Genomic DNA, 17603 nt, shown 5'->3' on the forward strand with positions numbered 1-17603 from the left:
AACCACCATCTTTTAGTCATTGGTAAGTTTTGGAGAGATAAAAATGAAATTTCTCATTTATGAACACCAAGATTCCAAGTTTGGCTATAAAACTAAAAATTACTTGCCAAAAATCTTTAGGCTGTTGCCTTTGTTGAATTTGTGGCTCTATATTTATACTTGAGGGATGCTAAAATTTTTTAAAGGTCAAGTGGTAATATGAAAAAAGCAAATGGAGTCTCAGCAAATGCATGATTTGACAAATAACCAAAAACCTCTCTGTCAATAGACTGTGTAAAGAGAACCAAAAACTAAAAATCTTTCTGTCAATAGACTGTGTAAAGAGAACTCCTGGCCACACAATATGCCTCCTAAAGGGTTAATCACCCCAGCTGACACCACATCTAAATACAATCCCCAAATGAATGGTTTGGATTCCATTCTATCTTGCCAAAAGCACAGGTAGAAGTTTAAAGATATTCTTCTTCTTGTGACTGTTACTAAGTAATTGTGTGAATCATAATTTCTGTGGTCAGTTTTACTGTCTATAAACTATGAATAATTAAACTTGCCATTAAGTTTTAGGTAAAAGTGATTAGGAAAAGAAGAAGGGAAGAAAATAAGGGATGGAGGGAGGAAAGAAAGAAGGAAAAATCACCAGCCTTATAGCTTAGAGGTATCTTTGTAGTGCCAATTCTACCATTTGGCATTTTAATCCCTGTTTGATTCTGTCCCCATTCCAGGTACCACTCCTATGAGTCTATGGACTTCCTGTCAGATATTTCTTTATCTGAAACTCTTCCAAGGAAACATTATAAATTATTTGCAACAACCATGGAAAAACCACCATCTAAAACCTGTTGAATCAATTAATCAGAGTCTCCCACTGACGAAACTGTATGCAAACCTTCAGGACCCCTCTGATAGTTTCCATGCCACTGTATATATTCCATGCCAGAGTATAAAGATACGATGTGTTTTCCTTAAGATTCCTGCTTACCCCAGTCATTATTCCTGGTCTACCACTACGTACTACCTTCTGGAGACGTCTCCACAACATGTCTTCCCTGATTCATTAATAGGCTTATCCAAGCCTTTACGCCCTTGCTCCACTTGTTTAATGAATTAATGAACAAGCTGAGAAAAAAATGCTTTGTCATAACAGAAATTATTTTGTGGACAAATCATTTACCTGATTCCAGAACAGAAGATTCTTATAATCGACTATAATTCCACTCTTATGGTTTCATGTGAAATAATTGGATCTCTCATGATATTGAGCTATCAAATATTGACATTAATTCAAGGGACAATTCTCTCAATACACTTTTGTGGTATACTCTGTTATTGTGATGAGTTGGTTTAAATTGTATTCAAGTTACAGAATAATAACCTTATAACTAGACACCTGGAAAGAATAGATAAATTATTTGAAGAATAAGAGTTTTGAAAAGGACATTATGTATCAGTCAACTGATACACATTAATGAGTTTCTACTGTGTTTGATGTAGGATGTTAAGTAAGCCCTATGATAATTAAAATATGAGATAAAAGTCTTAGGCTTTGAGAAATGACCCCTTAAGAACATTGGTTCCTAGTGTTTATGTAATTTATCAAAGTACATATAATTAGTAGCAGAGAATGATTGAAAATCATATCAACTAAGAGACTAAGTATTTTGTTTAGGGACGATTCCAAGAATTTGGAAATATACAGAGGTCACTTTAAAATACCTTGTAACTGCTGGATGAGAAGCAGAAAGAAAAAAGTCAGAGATCTATGAAGCTCGATAGAATGTGAACAATTCATCAATGGCATCAGCATGGCTGAAAAAAGTGTTTAAAAAGAAGGAAAGTAAGCAGTAGGTTTAGAAAAGAGGAACTAGAGTGATTCAAGGATCTTCCTTGAGGGAAGACTACCTAACTATCTCGTTTGAAAAGGGGATAACAGTAGTAGAGATTGGTGTATCATAGTCTCAAAGAAGAACTTCCATGACTATTAAGGTCATGCAGTTAGTTAATTTTCTTAATACTTTTTCCATGTTATTTTTTTCATTTGTTTTTCATTTATTTTTATTAGTTGGAGGCTAATCGCTTTACAATATTGTAGTAGTTTTTGCCATACATTGACATGAATCAGCCATGGATCTACATGTGTTCCCCATCCCGATCCCCCTTCCTGCCTCCCTCCCCATCCCATCCCTTTGGGTCTTCCCAGTGCACCAGCCCTGAGCACATGTGTCATGCATCCAACCTGGGCTGGTGATCTGTTTCATCCTTGATAGTATACTTGTTTCAATGCTGTTCTCTCAGAACATCCCACCCTCGCCTTCTCCCACAGAGTCCAAAAGTCTGTTCTGTACATCTGTGTCTCTTTTTCTGTTTTACATATAGGGTTATCGTTACCATTTTTTTAAATTCCATATATATGTGTTAGTATACTGTATTGGTCTTTATCTTTCTGGCTTACTTCACTCTGCAAAAAATGTGGAACGCTTCACGAATTTGCGTGTCATCCTTGTGCAGGGGCCATGCTAATCATCTCTGTATCGTTCCAATTTTAGTATTTGTGCTACTGAAGTGAGCACTCCATGTTTTTGAAGATGAGTCAAACGCACTCTATGTAATGGTGACCATTAAAAAATTTTTACAATTAAATCTACATAAATTAATAATTTGGCATTTAATTTAGCAAATTCAATTTGTTTAAGAGGTGGAACAATTAGAATTTTCGGTTTTGTGTCAGTTTTCAAGGATTTGGCTTATTTCATCTAAGTTTTTTGTTTGTTTGTTGTTGGTTTCATTGAATTTTTCTCTTATATTTATTTTTTCTTAAAAATATATATTTTTTATTGAAGTATAGTTGACTTACAATGTTTCATGTGCACAGTAAGGTAATTCAGTTATACATATACACATATATTTTTTGAAATTATTTTCCATTATATGTTATTCCAGTAAATCTTTGCTATACAGGTTCCCTGTACATCCTGCATTAGTAATAATTTGGTTTTTTTTTTTTTTTTCTTTCTAATCTTTAGGCTGTTTAGATGAACATGCACTAGGGCAAGTTAAAACATGTAGGAAACAATACAAGACAATTTTGTGACTATTAAGTTGAAGTCAGAGGAACTCTTTGTTAGAAGATAAAATATACTTTTGAATTCAGAACAAAACAAATTCTAGGTTCATAGAAATATTAGGAGTGGCCGGAATAGTGAATAACGCTGTTTCTTCAAATGCTTTCATTACGTGCAGTCATACTCGAGTTGTGTTCTGCTAAGTCGCTCAGTTGTGTCTGACTCTCTGTGACCCCATGGACTATAGCCCACCAGGCTCCTCTGTCCATGGAATTCTCCAGGCAAGAATACTGGAATGGATTGCCATACCCTCCTCCAGGGTATGGCAGGGGATCTTCCCAGCCCAGGGATTGAAGCCAGATATCCCGCATTGCAGTGGATTCTTTACCCTCTGAGCCACCAGGGAGTTGAGCTCTATTTAATGTTGACACTCCCAAATTACTACTTTCTTCTTTTTCTCCTTTTGTATTTCTTTTTTCTTCATGTTTAGAGAAAAAAAGAGTTTGATAAAATTATATAGTCTTACATCCAAACTCTTTCACAATCTGGTCACAATATACCTTTGCAGTTTTAATATACTTCCATAAAATTTCTGTCCCAGCCACCTCAATCTATCTACCTCTTTCCCATTGACTCAAATATTATCACCTCCTTCTCATCTATTGTTTTTCCATTATTGGAGGCCTTAGTGATTATTCCTTTTTCTTAATTACTTTGCTTTACTTTTACCATTTAGCTATTACATACATTATTAACTGTAAATAACATTTTATGTAACATATGCATTTGAATTATATTGCATGCCGCTTGCTCAGTCATGTCCAACTCTTTGTGGCCCCATGCACTATATAGCCCGCCAGACTCCTCTGTCCATGGGATTTTCCAGGCAAGAATACTGAAGTGGGTTGCCATTTCCTCCTCCAGGGGATCTTCCAGACCCAGGTTTTGAACCTGCATCTCCTGTGTCTCCTGCATTGCAGGAGGACTCTTTACCCACTAAGCAATAGGACCTGTTATTTAATATATGTATCTTTCCATGTTTTTCCTAAGACTTTGTTGCATTCTCAGTATCTAGTACACTTGAATATTCAGTAAATGTTTCCTGAGGTTACAGGTCATGGTGAGCGTGATGGATTGGAAATCATCTTTGAGAGACTATAGTTCTTAAGTCACTTTTTTCCCCTTTACTTTATAGGCACATTTAGAGAAGAGCAGAAATGCACCTACCGACCCCTGATAAATGGCTACATCTGCAAACAGACTGACCAAGTGATCTTGATTCTTGATGGTGCTGATACCACTTGGGCAATGCAGAAGTTATATCCAGTTGTATCTGTGACTAGCGGTTTTGTTGACACCTTTAGTAGCATAAATGCCAGTGCTCCCTGCTCCATTTCAAGGTCTGTATCTGCTTTCTATTCCATTGTGCCCACCAGGAAAATCACCAAGATCTGCTTTGTGGATCAGACTCCTCATGTTTTGCATTTTTTTCTATTGGGGAACAATACCTCTAAGCTCCTCTTGGCTGTATTCTACCATGAACTCCAGCGCCCATATGTTTTCTTAAGAGACAGATTCATTCCACCTACTCAAGTTCATTCAACTTCCTCACTGTTGAATCAGTCTATTGGCTCCAACTATTTCAGCATCACAGATAACCTCTTGTATGTTGTCCTACAAGGAGAGGAGCCCATTGAAATACAGTCAAGTGTTTCCATTCATTTGGCCCTCAATGTGATGTTTTCAGTTCTAGAAAAAGGCTGGGAAATCATGATCCTTGAAAGACTAACTGTCTTCTTGCAGATTAGCCAAGATCAAATCAGATTTATTCATCAGATGCCTGGAAACGAAGCAACCTTAAAGGCCATAGCTGATAGTAGAGCAAAGAGAAAGCGCACTTGCCCAACTGTGACTTGTACCAGTCATGACCGAGTGGGTCAACGTAGACCTCTCATGGTAGAAATGAACTCATATAGAGACCTACCCCCAACCACTATGGAAACTATCTCAAAAGTGATGGTCATTGAAATTGGTGATCTGCCAACAGTAAGGAACACTGGACTGATTCCATCTTTATCAAGTAACAAATTACAGAATTTGGCTCACCAGGTTATCATTGCTCAACAGACTGGATTACTAGAAAATGTCCTCAATATGACTATTGGGGCCTTACTGGTGACTCAGTCAAAGGGAGTCATTGGCCATGGGTAAGTACCAATTATAACTACATCTAAATGTGAGCTGATTTCTTTGATACATATTGCAAATGTCAGTCTATTTACACGGAATTACATAAACTGTCTGCTTTTTAAGATAAGAATAAAAATGCCAAGAGCTGTTTATAGACTTAAATTCTCAATTTTAAAATTTGTGATTAAATCTCGAGTTTTTGTGGTTATTCTATTTCCTAGGTAAGTGTGGATGTTATATTAATATTTTTGTACTTTAAATTTTAAGCATAGACAGATTTTTCTAAGGCAACTTGTTTTCAACTTGTTTATTCATTCATTTATCATGTGATGCATTTTAGCAGTGGCAAGATTCTGGGGTTGCTAAAGTGAAACAGATATGATCTTTGCCTTATGGGACAAAAACACTATCACAATTCCATACAGCCATGAGTTAAAACCCGTGAGTACCCATGGGGTGGATAAATATCCTGCCTGTAGGGACTGAGGAATGGACTTACATTTAGGAACATTTTGGAAAGATGACTCGGAGTTTACTAAGTTAAAACAGTGATTCTGTTTGGGTTTTATTCAACCTAGGATTATAAAGGGCTTCCCTGGTGGCTCAGCTGGTAAACAATCTGCCTGTAATGCGGGTGACCTGATTCAATCCCTGGGTTGGCAAGATCCCCTGGAGAAGAGAAAGGCTACCCACTCCAGTATTCTGGCCTGGAGAAGTCCATTGACTGTATAGTCCGTGGGGCCGCAAAGAATTGGACACGACTGAGCGACTTTCATTTATTTGGGCTTTCCTTGTGGTTCAGCCGGTAAAGAATCTGCCTGCAGTGTGGGAGGGAGACCTGGTTCCGATTCTTGGGTTAGGAAGATCTGCTGGAGAAGGGAAAGGCTACCCACTCCAGTATTTTGGCCTAGAGAATTCCATGGACTGTATAGTCTGTGGGGTCACAAAGAGTTGGACACGACTGAGTGATTTTCACTTCACAGGATTATAAATCCCTGCAAAGATGTCAAATTGTGTGAGGCAGGATCATAACCGCTGCCAACTATGTTTATGGCACAGATCTGTGTAAGATCTGTAATGTCTTTTTTGCTATGTTATTCTGACTCTGTAAGTTTGTATTTTGAAGATCTTTACCAGATCGGTGTTGACTACATATTTCAGAAGTAAATCTACCTCAACATTTCCCTGAGCCTAGTAAATGAAGAAGTACATGAAGTACACAACAAGGGAAGGTAGATATAAATTACTCTCAAATTTATAGTCGTGATACCCAAGAGATGAATTGTCCAGTCCGAGTTTACCTAAGACATCTGTCATGAGGTCAAGACAATTAGAGTCCCAAGCTCCATTTTTAGCAGATACAAAAGGACCAGAGATGATACCGCAGACTGAGAGACAATATGAAATTGTCATAGTCTTGGAAAACAGATATAAACTAACCATCTCACACATGCATGCTGTGAGGTTATAGAGTACTCAAGAGAGTTAACCTTATAGATTCCCTGCAAGTTTGCTGCCACCACTGAAAAAATAAGTTCAAACTCATGCACTTGTTGAGTTGATACAGTTGATATTGGATCCCTGAAATAGATATGATTATTCTGAACTATATAACTCAATGAAATTTTAGAGCATTCATATTCTTTTATTAAAAGATTTTTCTATTGCTGCTTTTTCACTACATTTGTGGTAGTTATAATAAATAATTAGTATTTAATAGATATTAATTGCTTTTGTACAGCTGTCTTCAGTAGATGTGGGATTCTTTATAAACTAAAAAGCAAAACAAAAAGATACACGTTTACATTTTAAGGAGTATTCAAGAAATGCATTGACTGCCTTTTTATACACAAAGCAATATAAACGAATGACAAATTAGCTAGTGTTTTTGTATCATATTTTACCTGTATTTGGTGTTCATCTTTCTTATATGGAAGAAATTATAAGAAAACTCAAGCAATATTTTTTTGGATTCTGGTTGATTGGAAGGGCTTTGGAAATTGCTAGCTTAGAATTAAAAAGTACTCCTAGTTGTATAATTGCTCAAAATCTATTAAATCTTGGATATTTTATCAATCACCAACCCATCATCTTGTTGTTGACATAATCATATTATGCATGATGATATAAAAATCAGGAATCTGCATGTCAATGTATGACAAAAACCACTACAATATTGTAAAGTAATTAGCCTCCAACTAATAAAAATAAATGGAAAAAAAAATCAGGAATCTGAAAAAAGTGATGCTACAGTATCTTAGCTTATGTTTGAATATATCTTATTTAGCCCAATTTCATTTAGATCCCACTGAGTTCTTATGAGCATATTCTATGGATGGGTGACTAAGAAGTCCTAGGACCAGGTCACTGCTAAATTTTATTTAGATTTTATGGTACTGAGCTTTCAATAGGTCATCCTTCCAAAATGACTGATTTGTATATTATATTAAAAAAACTCAGTAAATATTTAGCTTTTAACTAGAAAGAGAGTAAAGTCAAAGAGTAGAAACGATAGAGGTAAAGCAGAGGAAACCCAGGAAAGAGTGTGGATCCAGCCCAAGTGCAGGTATGCGTACATATGTGTGAGGGAACATCATTGCATCATAAGCTTCAGAGAACAGATCACTTTTATTGCCCAGCATCCATCAGAACCATCATGCTTTCACATTTGACTCAGATATTTCTGATTTAGTAAGAAACTACTGAACATGTATAACATCAGTTTTCTGTTGGTTGTGTTATATTCCCCATCTCTTTCAGTTTCTTTAGTATTTTAAGAGATGTTTCCAAGACATAAAGCAAAATAAAAATTTTCTGAAGCTAAGGAAAGGCTGCTTCTGAAGTATATCTGAATAAATTGCTGCAGAATAAGAAATGCCATGTCCTAAGGGACTTAATGAGAACTAGCAAGTTTTCCCATGGTCCTAAGAATTGCACAGTATGGTAAACAACCCTGAAGCCTTGTGCAGGTCCCAGGGCCAGCCCTGTTTCTTTCAGCTTTGATCAGTGTCAACTGGGACTTCCACTGAACTCACTGGAAAGTCATTGACAAGCTAGTGACTTGACCTTGAGATCGCAGAAATTAGTCTGAGGACATAGACCTTTCAGTGGAAACATTTAGGATGTTCTTGAAAGATTCACTCTTGTTAATTTAATGGGGTTGCATGTATTTCAACAAATTGAGGGCATATCAGACATTTACTTACCAAGAGAAGTACTACCTGCTTTCAAAAAGCTATCAACTTCTGCCTTGTGGGGAGAAATGGAGTGCTATTTTTTAATTAAATAATACACAGTGAATTGGCCTCTCCTGATCTTTATCCTCCTCTAGAGGCATCTAGATATAAGTGTCTTCCACATGGCTAAGTCAGTTCCATGAGCCTGTTTTCCATCTTCCAAACTTTGTTAACCTTTATTGTTGGTTGCTTTCTCCTCTCCTACCTTCTTCATCCTTGTGGATTTACACCATTTTTATTCACTTTTGTTCTTTTAAGTAATTTCAGTGGAGTAGAGGAAACAGAGATAAACATATATTCAACCTGCCCTTTTTAAACTTGGAGTTTCCCACCGGTGTCCTATTTTTATAGTCTACCTTTTATCTGGAATCCTGGCAGTAGAAACTTGATTTTTGCTCTCTTGAATTTCTTTCCCTCTTGTCTTTTCTTTTCCCCACCTTTCTCCTGCTTCATTAAAAAAAAAAAAAAAAAAACAACCTCTAAGTAATGTGTTTTGTCATATGATATACATAAATATATCTGTATCTTTTATGGAAGTTTAGCTATTGAAATGCTAAAGCTACTTGTGGTTGGCAGAATTTCCGAAATGACAGTCCTAGTCCTGGGAACCTACGAATATGATTACATAGCATTTCCATGAACACAGTATGCTGTGTGGCACAGTTTGCCTTAAAATAGAATACCCAGGATTATCAAGGTGGGGCCGTTTTAACACAGGAGACCTGAAGGGAGGAGTTTTCTCCTGCTGTAGCAGAATAAGGCAGAAGAGGAAAGCAAAAAGATTCGAAGTGTGAGAAGGAATTGAAGTGTCACTGCTTTTAGGATGGAAAGCACCACACGAGAAAAAAGAAAAACCAGACCGACTTTATAAATAGAAAGTGGACCTTGGCCGATGGCCGGCAAGGAAACAGGGACCTCTATTCCATGGCTACAAGGAAATGAATTCTGTGAACAATCGGAATGAGTTTGGAAATGGATTCTTAGGCAGAAATCCGAGCCAAGCCTGTCTGAACTCTTGACCCACAACCTGAAGATCATAAATTTGTGATATTTTAAACCACGAAAATGTATGGAGTTTTGTTACACAGCCATAGAGAACTAATATGCTATCTCACATAAAGCTCTTTGTTTATGATATTGCCATGAACCTTGGGTCCTAAAATCAGCTACAGGGATGGTGAACATGGCTCCGTGGCTCTGTTTATCTGTGTGTTTTTGTATCCATCACATTAGTAGCTTTTTAAGTTTTCTCATTCTGTAAAAGAAGTCATTTATCAAGCTGACTTGAATAGATAAGAAAACTAGGAGAGGCAGTTGGTGACAGGAGTCTATTGGTGACACTCAGGCTCATTTAGCATCTTCTCTTGTGCAACCTCTCCCTGCCCCCTGGGCACCTGCTTTCTGGGAAACAGCTGTTTGGAGTATGCAAGGACAGAATCTTCCTGTCATGGGAGGATGTTCTTCTCAAGACTGGCAGAATGTTCATCCTGGAAAGGATACCCGCATTGCCAGTCTGTGTCTTTCCTCCCTCCTGGCAAAACCACAGCTTTGCCATTAAGGAATGTTTCTGCACCGTTTCTTCTCTTTACTGCAATACAAATTCACTGCTTTGTTGAGTGAGGTGGGTGGCAAAATTATCATAATGGTATTTTATATATGTGGCTTTGTGGGGAAATGAGATGCTCTGCATAAGTAAACTTTTCATTTAATTAAAAATTGTTTTTTATCACTACATTTTTTAAAAGACTTCATCTCTTGAAGAGAAAAGAATACATATATTATCCAGTCTTATTAAATGGAAAATAATGCAGACCGATCATGTTTTTATTGATGATTCATGGTCATCATTAAAGCTATCATTTATTTCACAGCCCTGTTTCTGCACTGATGCCCTTAGGGACCCTTCTTCTTGTACTAAATAGCCCCAGACCACTAAATCTTTGATTCTTCTTCTGCAGTTTATATTTTTTCTGCTATCTTCCTTATAAACAGGAGGTTAACTTTAATCCATTATTTCTGTTGACTTATCTGTGTCCAGTAGTTTTCCACCCATATGTACATGTAGTTCTAATCCCAAAATTGAACTGTACTAACTTACAATCAAGTCATTTAAGATGTGTACAGATGGTAGGTTGTAGCTAAATATAATAAAGACTCATGAAAACTTACATTTGAATGGTTTTTAATTCCCCAAACATTAATTGAACAGTTATTATGTCCAGAAAATTATATGGCTTATATGAAAATCTAGACGTTTTAAAGTTAATAGATAGGGACAACAAATATTTACATAACTACTGTCTAATAAGAATATGTGTATTAAAATCTCGTTATTCTACATCTATTACAAGGAAATCATTGATTCAATATGGACCTGCTTAACCATTAGTTCTTCATAAAATTAGTATACTTTTTCTTTATAATATTCATTACCTAGTCAAGACTTCAACTTACTGTTTTTCATGTTCTCAAGTACCTAAGCAGTGTCATACACAATAAATGATCATTAAATATGTGTTGTAAATAGTGAAATGTAACCTATTTGACTTCTCTGCTATCCTAATACCCCTGTGCAGCCAATATCCTATTACAGATCTCTTTCATCGGGAAAATGTTGAGTGGTTTGTTTTCCTGTTTAGACTATGACTGCTACAGCATCCTATTACAGATAGTAAATTTTGAATATTTGTGTATAATCTTAAAATATGTATTCAGAATTTCCACTATTTCCAATAAGATAGTCATGCTAGATTTATTAAAAAATATCATTTTAAATGATTTTCCAACTAAGTATTTTTTAAGTAGTTAAGTATTTATTAAGTATTTTTAAAGTATGTCTAAGTATTTTACTTAGATTTTGACCCCTGAATTGATCTTGTTGAAAGATGCGCCATGTTTATTTTTTGTCTTTGTATACTCCTGGCACAAGGCAACCGTATGCTTGCTGCTGCTGCTGAGTCACTTCAGTCATGTTCTAGGGTTACTCAAATCTCAGTTTGAAATGAAAAATTCCACAGGTCCATAAGAGTTTAATAATCCGTATTGGAGCATAGCAGTAAGTGTACCAGTTATGTTGCAAGGAGGAAGCCAATTCTGACCATGTTGGAACTGTTTCTTTGACTTGCTTTTTGTTGCTTTAGTTATTTTAATCATACAGAATGGTTTGCCTCAGAGTATCCTGCCCCTCTGCCTGACTGTTAAACTAAAGTGCCTTTGTTCAGAACCCTGTCCACCTGTGGATGGCAGGGAGGAAGAAGTAACACATCCCAAACCTGAGGCTTGCCATTCTAGGAAATATTTGCAAGATCAATGGCCTTTTTACTTTGCTTTCTCACCTCCCCTCATCTCTAATCTATAAAAGAACCTGGCATCCAGACCCCCAAAAGATGGTTATTTTGAGGCACTAGCCTGCCATCTCAGTCTGCCAGCTCCCTGATTAAAGTCTCCTCCTTGCCTCAACACATTGTCTCTTGAATTCATTGGCCTATTGTCCTAGAGTGAGCTTGGATTTGGTAAATGTTCAAGTGTGCATCAGAACTGGAGATTGGCCAGTCCAAGATAGGTAGTGGTTTCCACAGGCATTTAATGACCTAAGAGCAGAGGAAGTGCATGGTGGGTACCGACGGGTCATAGTGGTGCTATGATAACATGTATTGGATGCTTACAATGTGCTAAGTTTTGAATCACTACGTTGTAGTGCCAGAAAGAAAACATGAGATCATAAGACATATTTTCCCTCTTAGAAGTGGATGACAACAAAGGGCATTTAGCTAGGTTTAATAGGGAGCATGAGGACTATGAAATATAAATAAAATGGTATGTGTCAGCTCTGAAGATGCCAAGAAAGTCATCCTTGCCTTACAGACTCTTTGGAAGAATGCTCCTGAGGGACGAAGGTGATGGTGTATTTATCTCTGCATACCTCATAGTGCCTAGAGCAATATTTGTGCATAGTGGAAGGAACATGTATGTCCACTGAACTGAGTGGACATGCTTTCTTCTTACAGAGTACAGAATTTCACAAACTCCTTCATAACTGAAGTTCCCTCACAGCATATATTATAGATTCTGCCCCTGTGTAGCCCATTTAACATAAGAATGATTAAAAATGCTCAGGACATCCTTAAACATTTAATCAAAACATGGAACTCTTTTAGAGGAACCTGACTCAGTAACTTTGAGGGGACAGAGGTTGAAGAGGAAGTGAGGAGATGGCTTCACCTTCCTCACCTCCCAGAGCCAACCTGCAGCAATAGGATTTATTTATTTGTCTGCTCGGCTTACCATGCACATAGAGACAGTCCCCTCTTCTGTAGGGTACGTGTTTCAGATCTTGGCAGGTTAAAAACCAAGAGTCAAAGTGAATAGTGGTAATCTCTGAACTGGAACATTTCTGTGTTTTCCTGGTCTTTCCCTTTTAGCTTGCACTTAAGAATTGAAGGGAAAAAAATTCTTCCACATACCTGAGTGGTATTGGAAGCTGTTAAACAGTGGTTAAAACTGGGTGGGTTGGAGGGAACTTTCCTCCTCCATTTTTTAAAGTTTGGCTGTAGGTCCTTCTGCCTGCAGGCTACAGTCACATTAGTGGTTGGAAATTGGATAACGACAGCACAATGACAAATCCAGGTTGCTTGCAATAAGTTGCTAATCCCTTTGCTTTAATATCGGAGCAGCGTATAATGATGTTTGGACATCACTCCAGTTTACTGACGACCCCACTGGGGCCAGCAATAGAACCTTACAACTGTCTAACAAGCCGTCAGGTGACTCCCGTCGTCACAGCAACGGACACTGGAATCTAATCTTCCCTCCATCCCTTCTAGCACCCAATAACGCCTAGATTATATAAGTGGCCCATCATTGCTTGGTAACTTGAATCAATTAACGTTAATTCGCACAATGCTATGATGTATTGTGATCACTTTCATTTCAGGGAAGGGGGAGAAATTGCTATAAGTCACCTAAAATGAGGTTGTCTGTGGTGCTGGGGTATTAATTGGGTGTCCATATTAAATGCAAAAGGAGCCCCATCGTGAAAGGAAAGTGGATGAGTGACTCTCTTGGCTGCTATTGACCTATCAGAAGAAGACAGTGCCCTTTTCCTTTGCTTTTATCTATTACAGTTTTCCCTATTGCGTGTCAAGTTGATGTATTATAAAAAATTCATTTGGTGACCTTTCACCCCCCTAGCAGATTAAACAATTTCACTTCGATGGCATCATTAACAAGACCCTGCATTTAATGATGATTTCTCTAAAAGGCCACGGAGATTCGATTTTAAGCTAACAGATTTATTGCACTATTATAACATATCGTAAAAAACTGTACCACCTACGGTCAGGTTTTAGGTTAGAAACTGCTTTAGAGTTTATGTGAAGCTTAAAGTGGTATTACCTTGGGATATGCTGTAGCGGCAAGTCTTTGACCTCCAGTGGGATGCTGTTTACATTTAATCAGAGATGTTTGCTCACAATAAACTTAAAAATGTGTCAGGGACAGGCCTTTTAGCAAGTGTTCAGGCAGTTGGTTCCCATCCCTCTGTCTCTAGACATCAGTGTACTAATGTCAGGATCTTGGATGGAGTCTTTTGGCTTTTTTAACCCACACAGCCAGCCTGCATCCTGTCCTGCATCAGAAAGCATTTAAGAAAAGGCGAGGGAAGAAATAGAATTTGGGAACCATGTAGAATTTTCCAATAACCTGGGAACCATGGAATGAATAGCATGGATTTTAAAAATCTGATTTAATTTTTTTTAAAGGACCTTACCCACTGTGGCTACGCAAAATAACAAATGATGATCAGACTAGCGCATGTGGGATTCCTAGTGAGTGATGGTCATGGTCTTGGCTGGTAGATGACCAAAGCGGTTTGTAGGACCACACATGCCCTGCCCTCCCATTCTCCAGGATTCTCCAGGGAGAGGGAAATTGTTCCCTAGAGAAACTAAATAGTTTTTGATCTTCTGTATTTGTTCTTCCACTGTTCCTCTTCTGAGGACTAATTATCACCTTTGCCTCACATACACCCTCCATGTAAAATGAATCTTTTATCTCCCCACATAAGAAAAAAGAATAGATTAGGAAATAAAGTAGTTGACTCACAAGAATTTAATTGAAGATGGGTAGACTACCTTTTTTTAATTTTTTATTTTTTTTATTATAGTATACATACTCATCAACTTTATTTTTTTTTCATTTATTTTTATTAGTTGGACGTTAATTACTTTACAATATTATAGTGGTTTTTGTCATACATTGACATGAATCAGCCATGGATTTACATGTAAGATGGTAACGATAACCCTATATGCAAAACAGAAAAAGAGACACAGATGTACAGAGCAGAATTTTGGACTCTGGGAGAAGGCGAGGGTGGGATGTTTTGAGAGAACAGCATCGAAACATGTATACTACCTTTTTTTTTAAATCACAGTCTTGTTAGACCTGAGTTAGGATATTTTGAGAGTAATCTATTATCCTATACTAGGGCAATATATGTGATAAATGATGTCTATGTATCTCCATTTAAATGTTTAAACTCTATTGCATGCCTCTGATGCGTAATACACAATAGGTTTAATGGAACAATAGGTATATAACCTATAATGTTCATTTAATAAAGCTACCTTGTTCTTCAAAAATTCCAAAGCTCTGGGAAAAAGATGCTTTGAGATATCATGAATTATGTAACTATTTTATTTATGATTATTCCATTTTATTGCTAAGTCACATCAGAAATTAATATGCTCAAAAGAGGTGAAAAACAACATAGCTCTAGACTTTGGTCATACACTTACTGTTTGTAAAATCTTTGGCATACTACTTAAGCCTTTTTGGACCTCGGTTTCTTCATGTGTAAATAAAACTGTCTGTCGTTGTGTCATTTTAAAGATACAATGAGTTTATAGGTGGAATGCATAGAATAGTACCTGTATGGGGTAAGTGCTCAGCGTATATTAATTATAAATAAGTATTTTTCTCCCTGAGGGCTTCATTCAATTGAAATCAATTAATCAATGAATTCTACAGTTACTGATTCTATTTAGTGCAAGCATCTTGTGAAGACTATGCATACAAAAGAGTTGTTGTGAGATTAAATGAGATAGTCCTTGCTCCTTGGAAGAAAAGCTATGACCAACCTAGACAGCATATTAAAAAGCAGAGACATTACTTTGCCAACAAAGGTCAAAACTATGGATTTTCCAGTAGTCATATGTAGATGTGAGAGTTGGACCATAAAGAAAGCTGAGTGCCGAAGAATTGATGCTTTTGAATTGTGGTGTTGGAGAAGACTCTTGAAAGTCCCTTGGACTGCAAGGAGACCAACCCAGTCCATCCTGAAGGAAATCAGTCCTGAATATTCATTGGAAGGACTGATGGTGAAGCTGAATCTCCAATACTTTGGCCATCTGATACGAAGAGCTGACTCATTTGAAAAGACCCTGATGCTGGGAAAAATTGAAGGCGGAAGAAGAGGACGACAGAGGATGAGATGGTTGGATGGAATCATCAACTTGATGGACATGAGTTTGAGCAAGCTCTGGGAGTTGGTGATGGACAGAGAAGCCTGGTGTTTTGCAGTCCATGGGGTCGCAAAGAGTCAGACACAACTGAGCAACTGAACTGAACTGAACTGAGTCTTTGTGAAGCAGTGGTGTGGGGAGGTTGTTCCCAGGCATCTCTTCCCAATTCTTTGTGGTGATATCATCTTGGTACCCACAGAATCAACCAGGATGAATGTATTTATACCATAGAAAATGGAAAAACACTAAAATCTGATCCTTTCTGGGGAAATCTGATTAATTAGCATACTTATAAAATATCCCCACCTTCTAAGTGTTTTAGTCTGATATGATGCCTCACTGAGATTTTTTGGAGTTAATAAATTGTGATTAAATCTAAGTTCATAATATATGTTCTTCCACCCCACCCCTCACACACCTACTTCATCATTTCCTATGACAAAGCAAACATATAAAGTAAATATATAATTATTCTTTGGTTGTAAGTTCATGTTTGCTATACGGGGTATTATTTAGTTTCTGGAAACAAAGGCAAACCTTTTCACTAGTAATGATGTATTATGGAAAATAGCTACTACAGTGGTATGATATCTGAAATCTGAGGCATGGATTCTTTTCTTTTTTTAACATATGCCAGAAATACAAGCAGTTTCAAAACTGGGAACTTGATATATATTCGGCCTTATAGTCTTTCAGTCCTCGTCCAGCCTTCAGATGGAGAAGTGGGAAAAGAACTCACAGTACAACCACAGCTTATTTTTCTGGATAAACAGGTACTTTGTGCACAGGTAACAATCTTTACTTGGAGCCGGGCACCATATTGTATTCGGAGCATGTTTCAGACTCCATCATCATCATAATACATGGGTACGGAACACCCACGCTGTGACAGTTGGTGCACTTAGAACATCTAACTACTTTCATTATTTTCCTTCCATTTCACAGCCTGCTTTCCTTCCACTTTCTGGAAAAAGTCCAGAATATGATTATGGGTAAGAGTAGAATTCTAATGCTTTTTCACTCCAAACAAATTCTTACAGTAGGTCTCAGGTATCTTCTCAGAAATCTATCCTTCCCAAAGTGCTGGATCTATATCTGAAGAAGTCATTTCATATGCTGGTGAAGGCATTTATGCCATTACATTATAGTTCTATGTTATTTTAAGTGACTTCTCCTGTATGTGGTTAAGTACAGTATCAACAAGAGGCTTCTGTATGCTTCATTCTAATTTCAGTGTCCAAGTCCTTGGATTTTATCTTTTCTATATTTACTAATGTCATGGGTAGAAGAAGTGAAATATGATAGTTAAATCAACTTTCCACTCTAATTTTAAAAAATGCATCCCATGACATGCTTGTAGAGGGACAAAGCCCGTGGGACTGAGGTCCACACTTTTGCTCTGGTCAGGCACTTACCCAGCTCTCCTGCTTTGTTCTCTTAATGTTTCCTTCCTTATTTTTTTTTTTTTTAAAGCACCTTACAAGCCACAAGATCTGCTGGCACTTTTAAAAAATAAATTTTATTATTTTTTGACCCAACTGTGGGGCATGTGAGATCTTAGTTCCCCAACCAGGCATGGAACCCATGCCCCCTGA

At 37.3% G+C, this 17603-nt stretch overlaps 1 protein-coding gene and 1 non-coding gene across 8 annotated transcripts in view; one reads left to right on the forward strand and one right to left on the reverse strand.

Annotated features, from left to right (window-relative positions):
* Window positions 1-17603, forward strand: part of PKHD1 (PKHD1 ciliary IPT domain containing fibrocystin/polyductin) — a 429461-nt gene that overhangs the window by 383451 nt on the left and 28407 nt on the right. For all 7 annotated transcript variants that reach the window (XM_043450734.1, XM_043450737.1, XM_043450739.1 and 4 more), the window contains 2 exons: window positions 4255-5266; window positions 16646-16781. In XM_043450734.1, coding sequence (XP_043306669.1) covers window positions 4255-5266; window positions 16646-16781 — 1148 coding nt within the window. The remainder of the gene's footprint in view (window positions 1-4254; window positions 5267-16645; window positions 16782-17603) is intronic.
* Window positions 2461-2567, reverse strand: LOC122430232. Its single transcript, XR_006266305.1, has one exon. It is a non-coding gene; the product is annotated as a U6 spliceosomal RNA (small nuclear RNA).

Source organism: Cervus canadensis, chromosome 28 (assembly GCF_019320065.1).
Source record: "Cervus canadensis isolate Bull #8, Minnesota chromosome 28, ASM1932006v1, whole genome shotgun sequence".
NCBI lineage: Eukaryota > Metazoa > Chordata > Mammalia > Artiodactyla > Cervidae > Cervus > Cervus canadensis.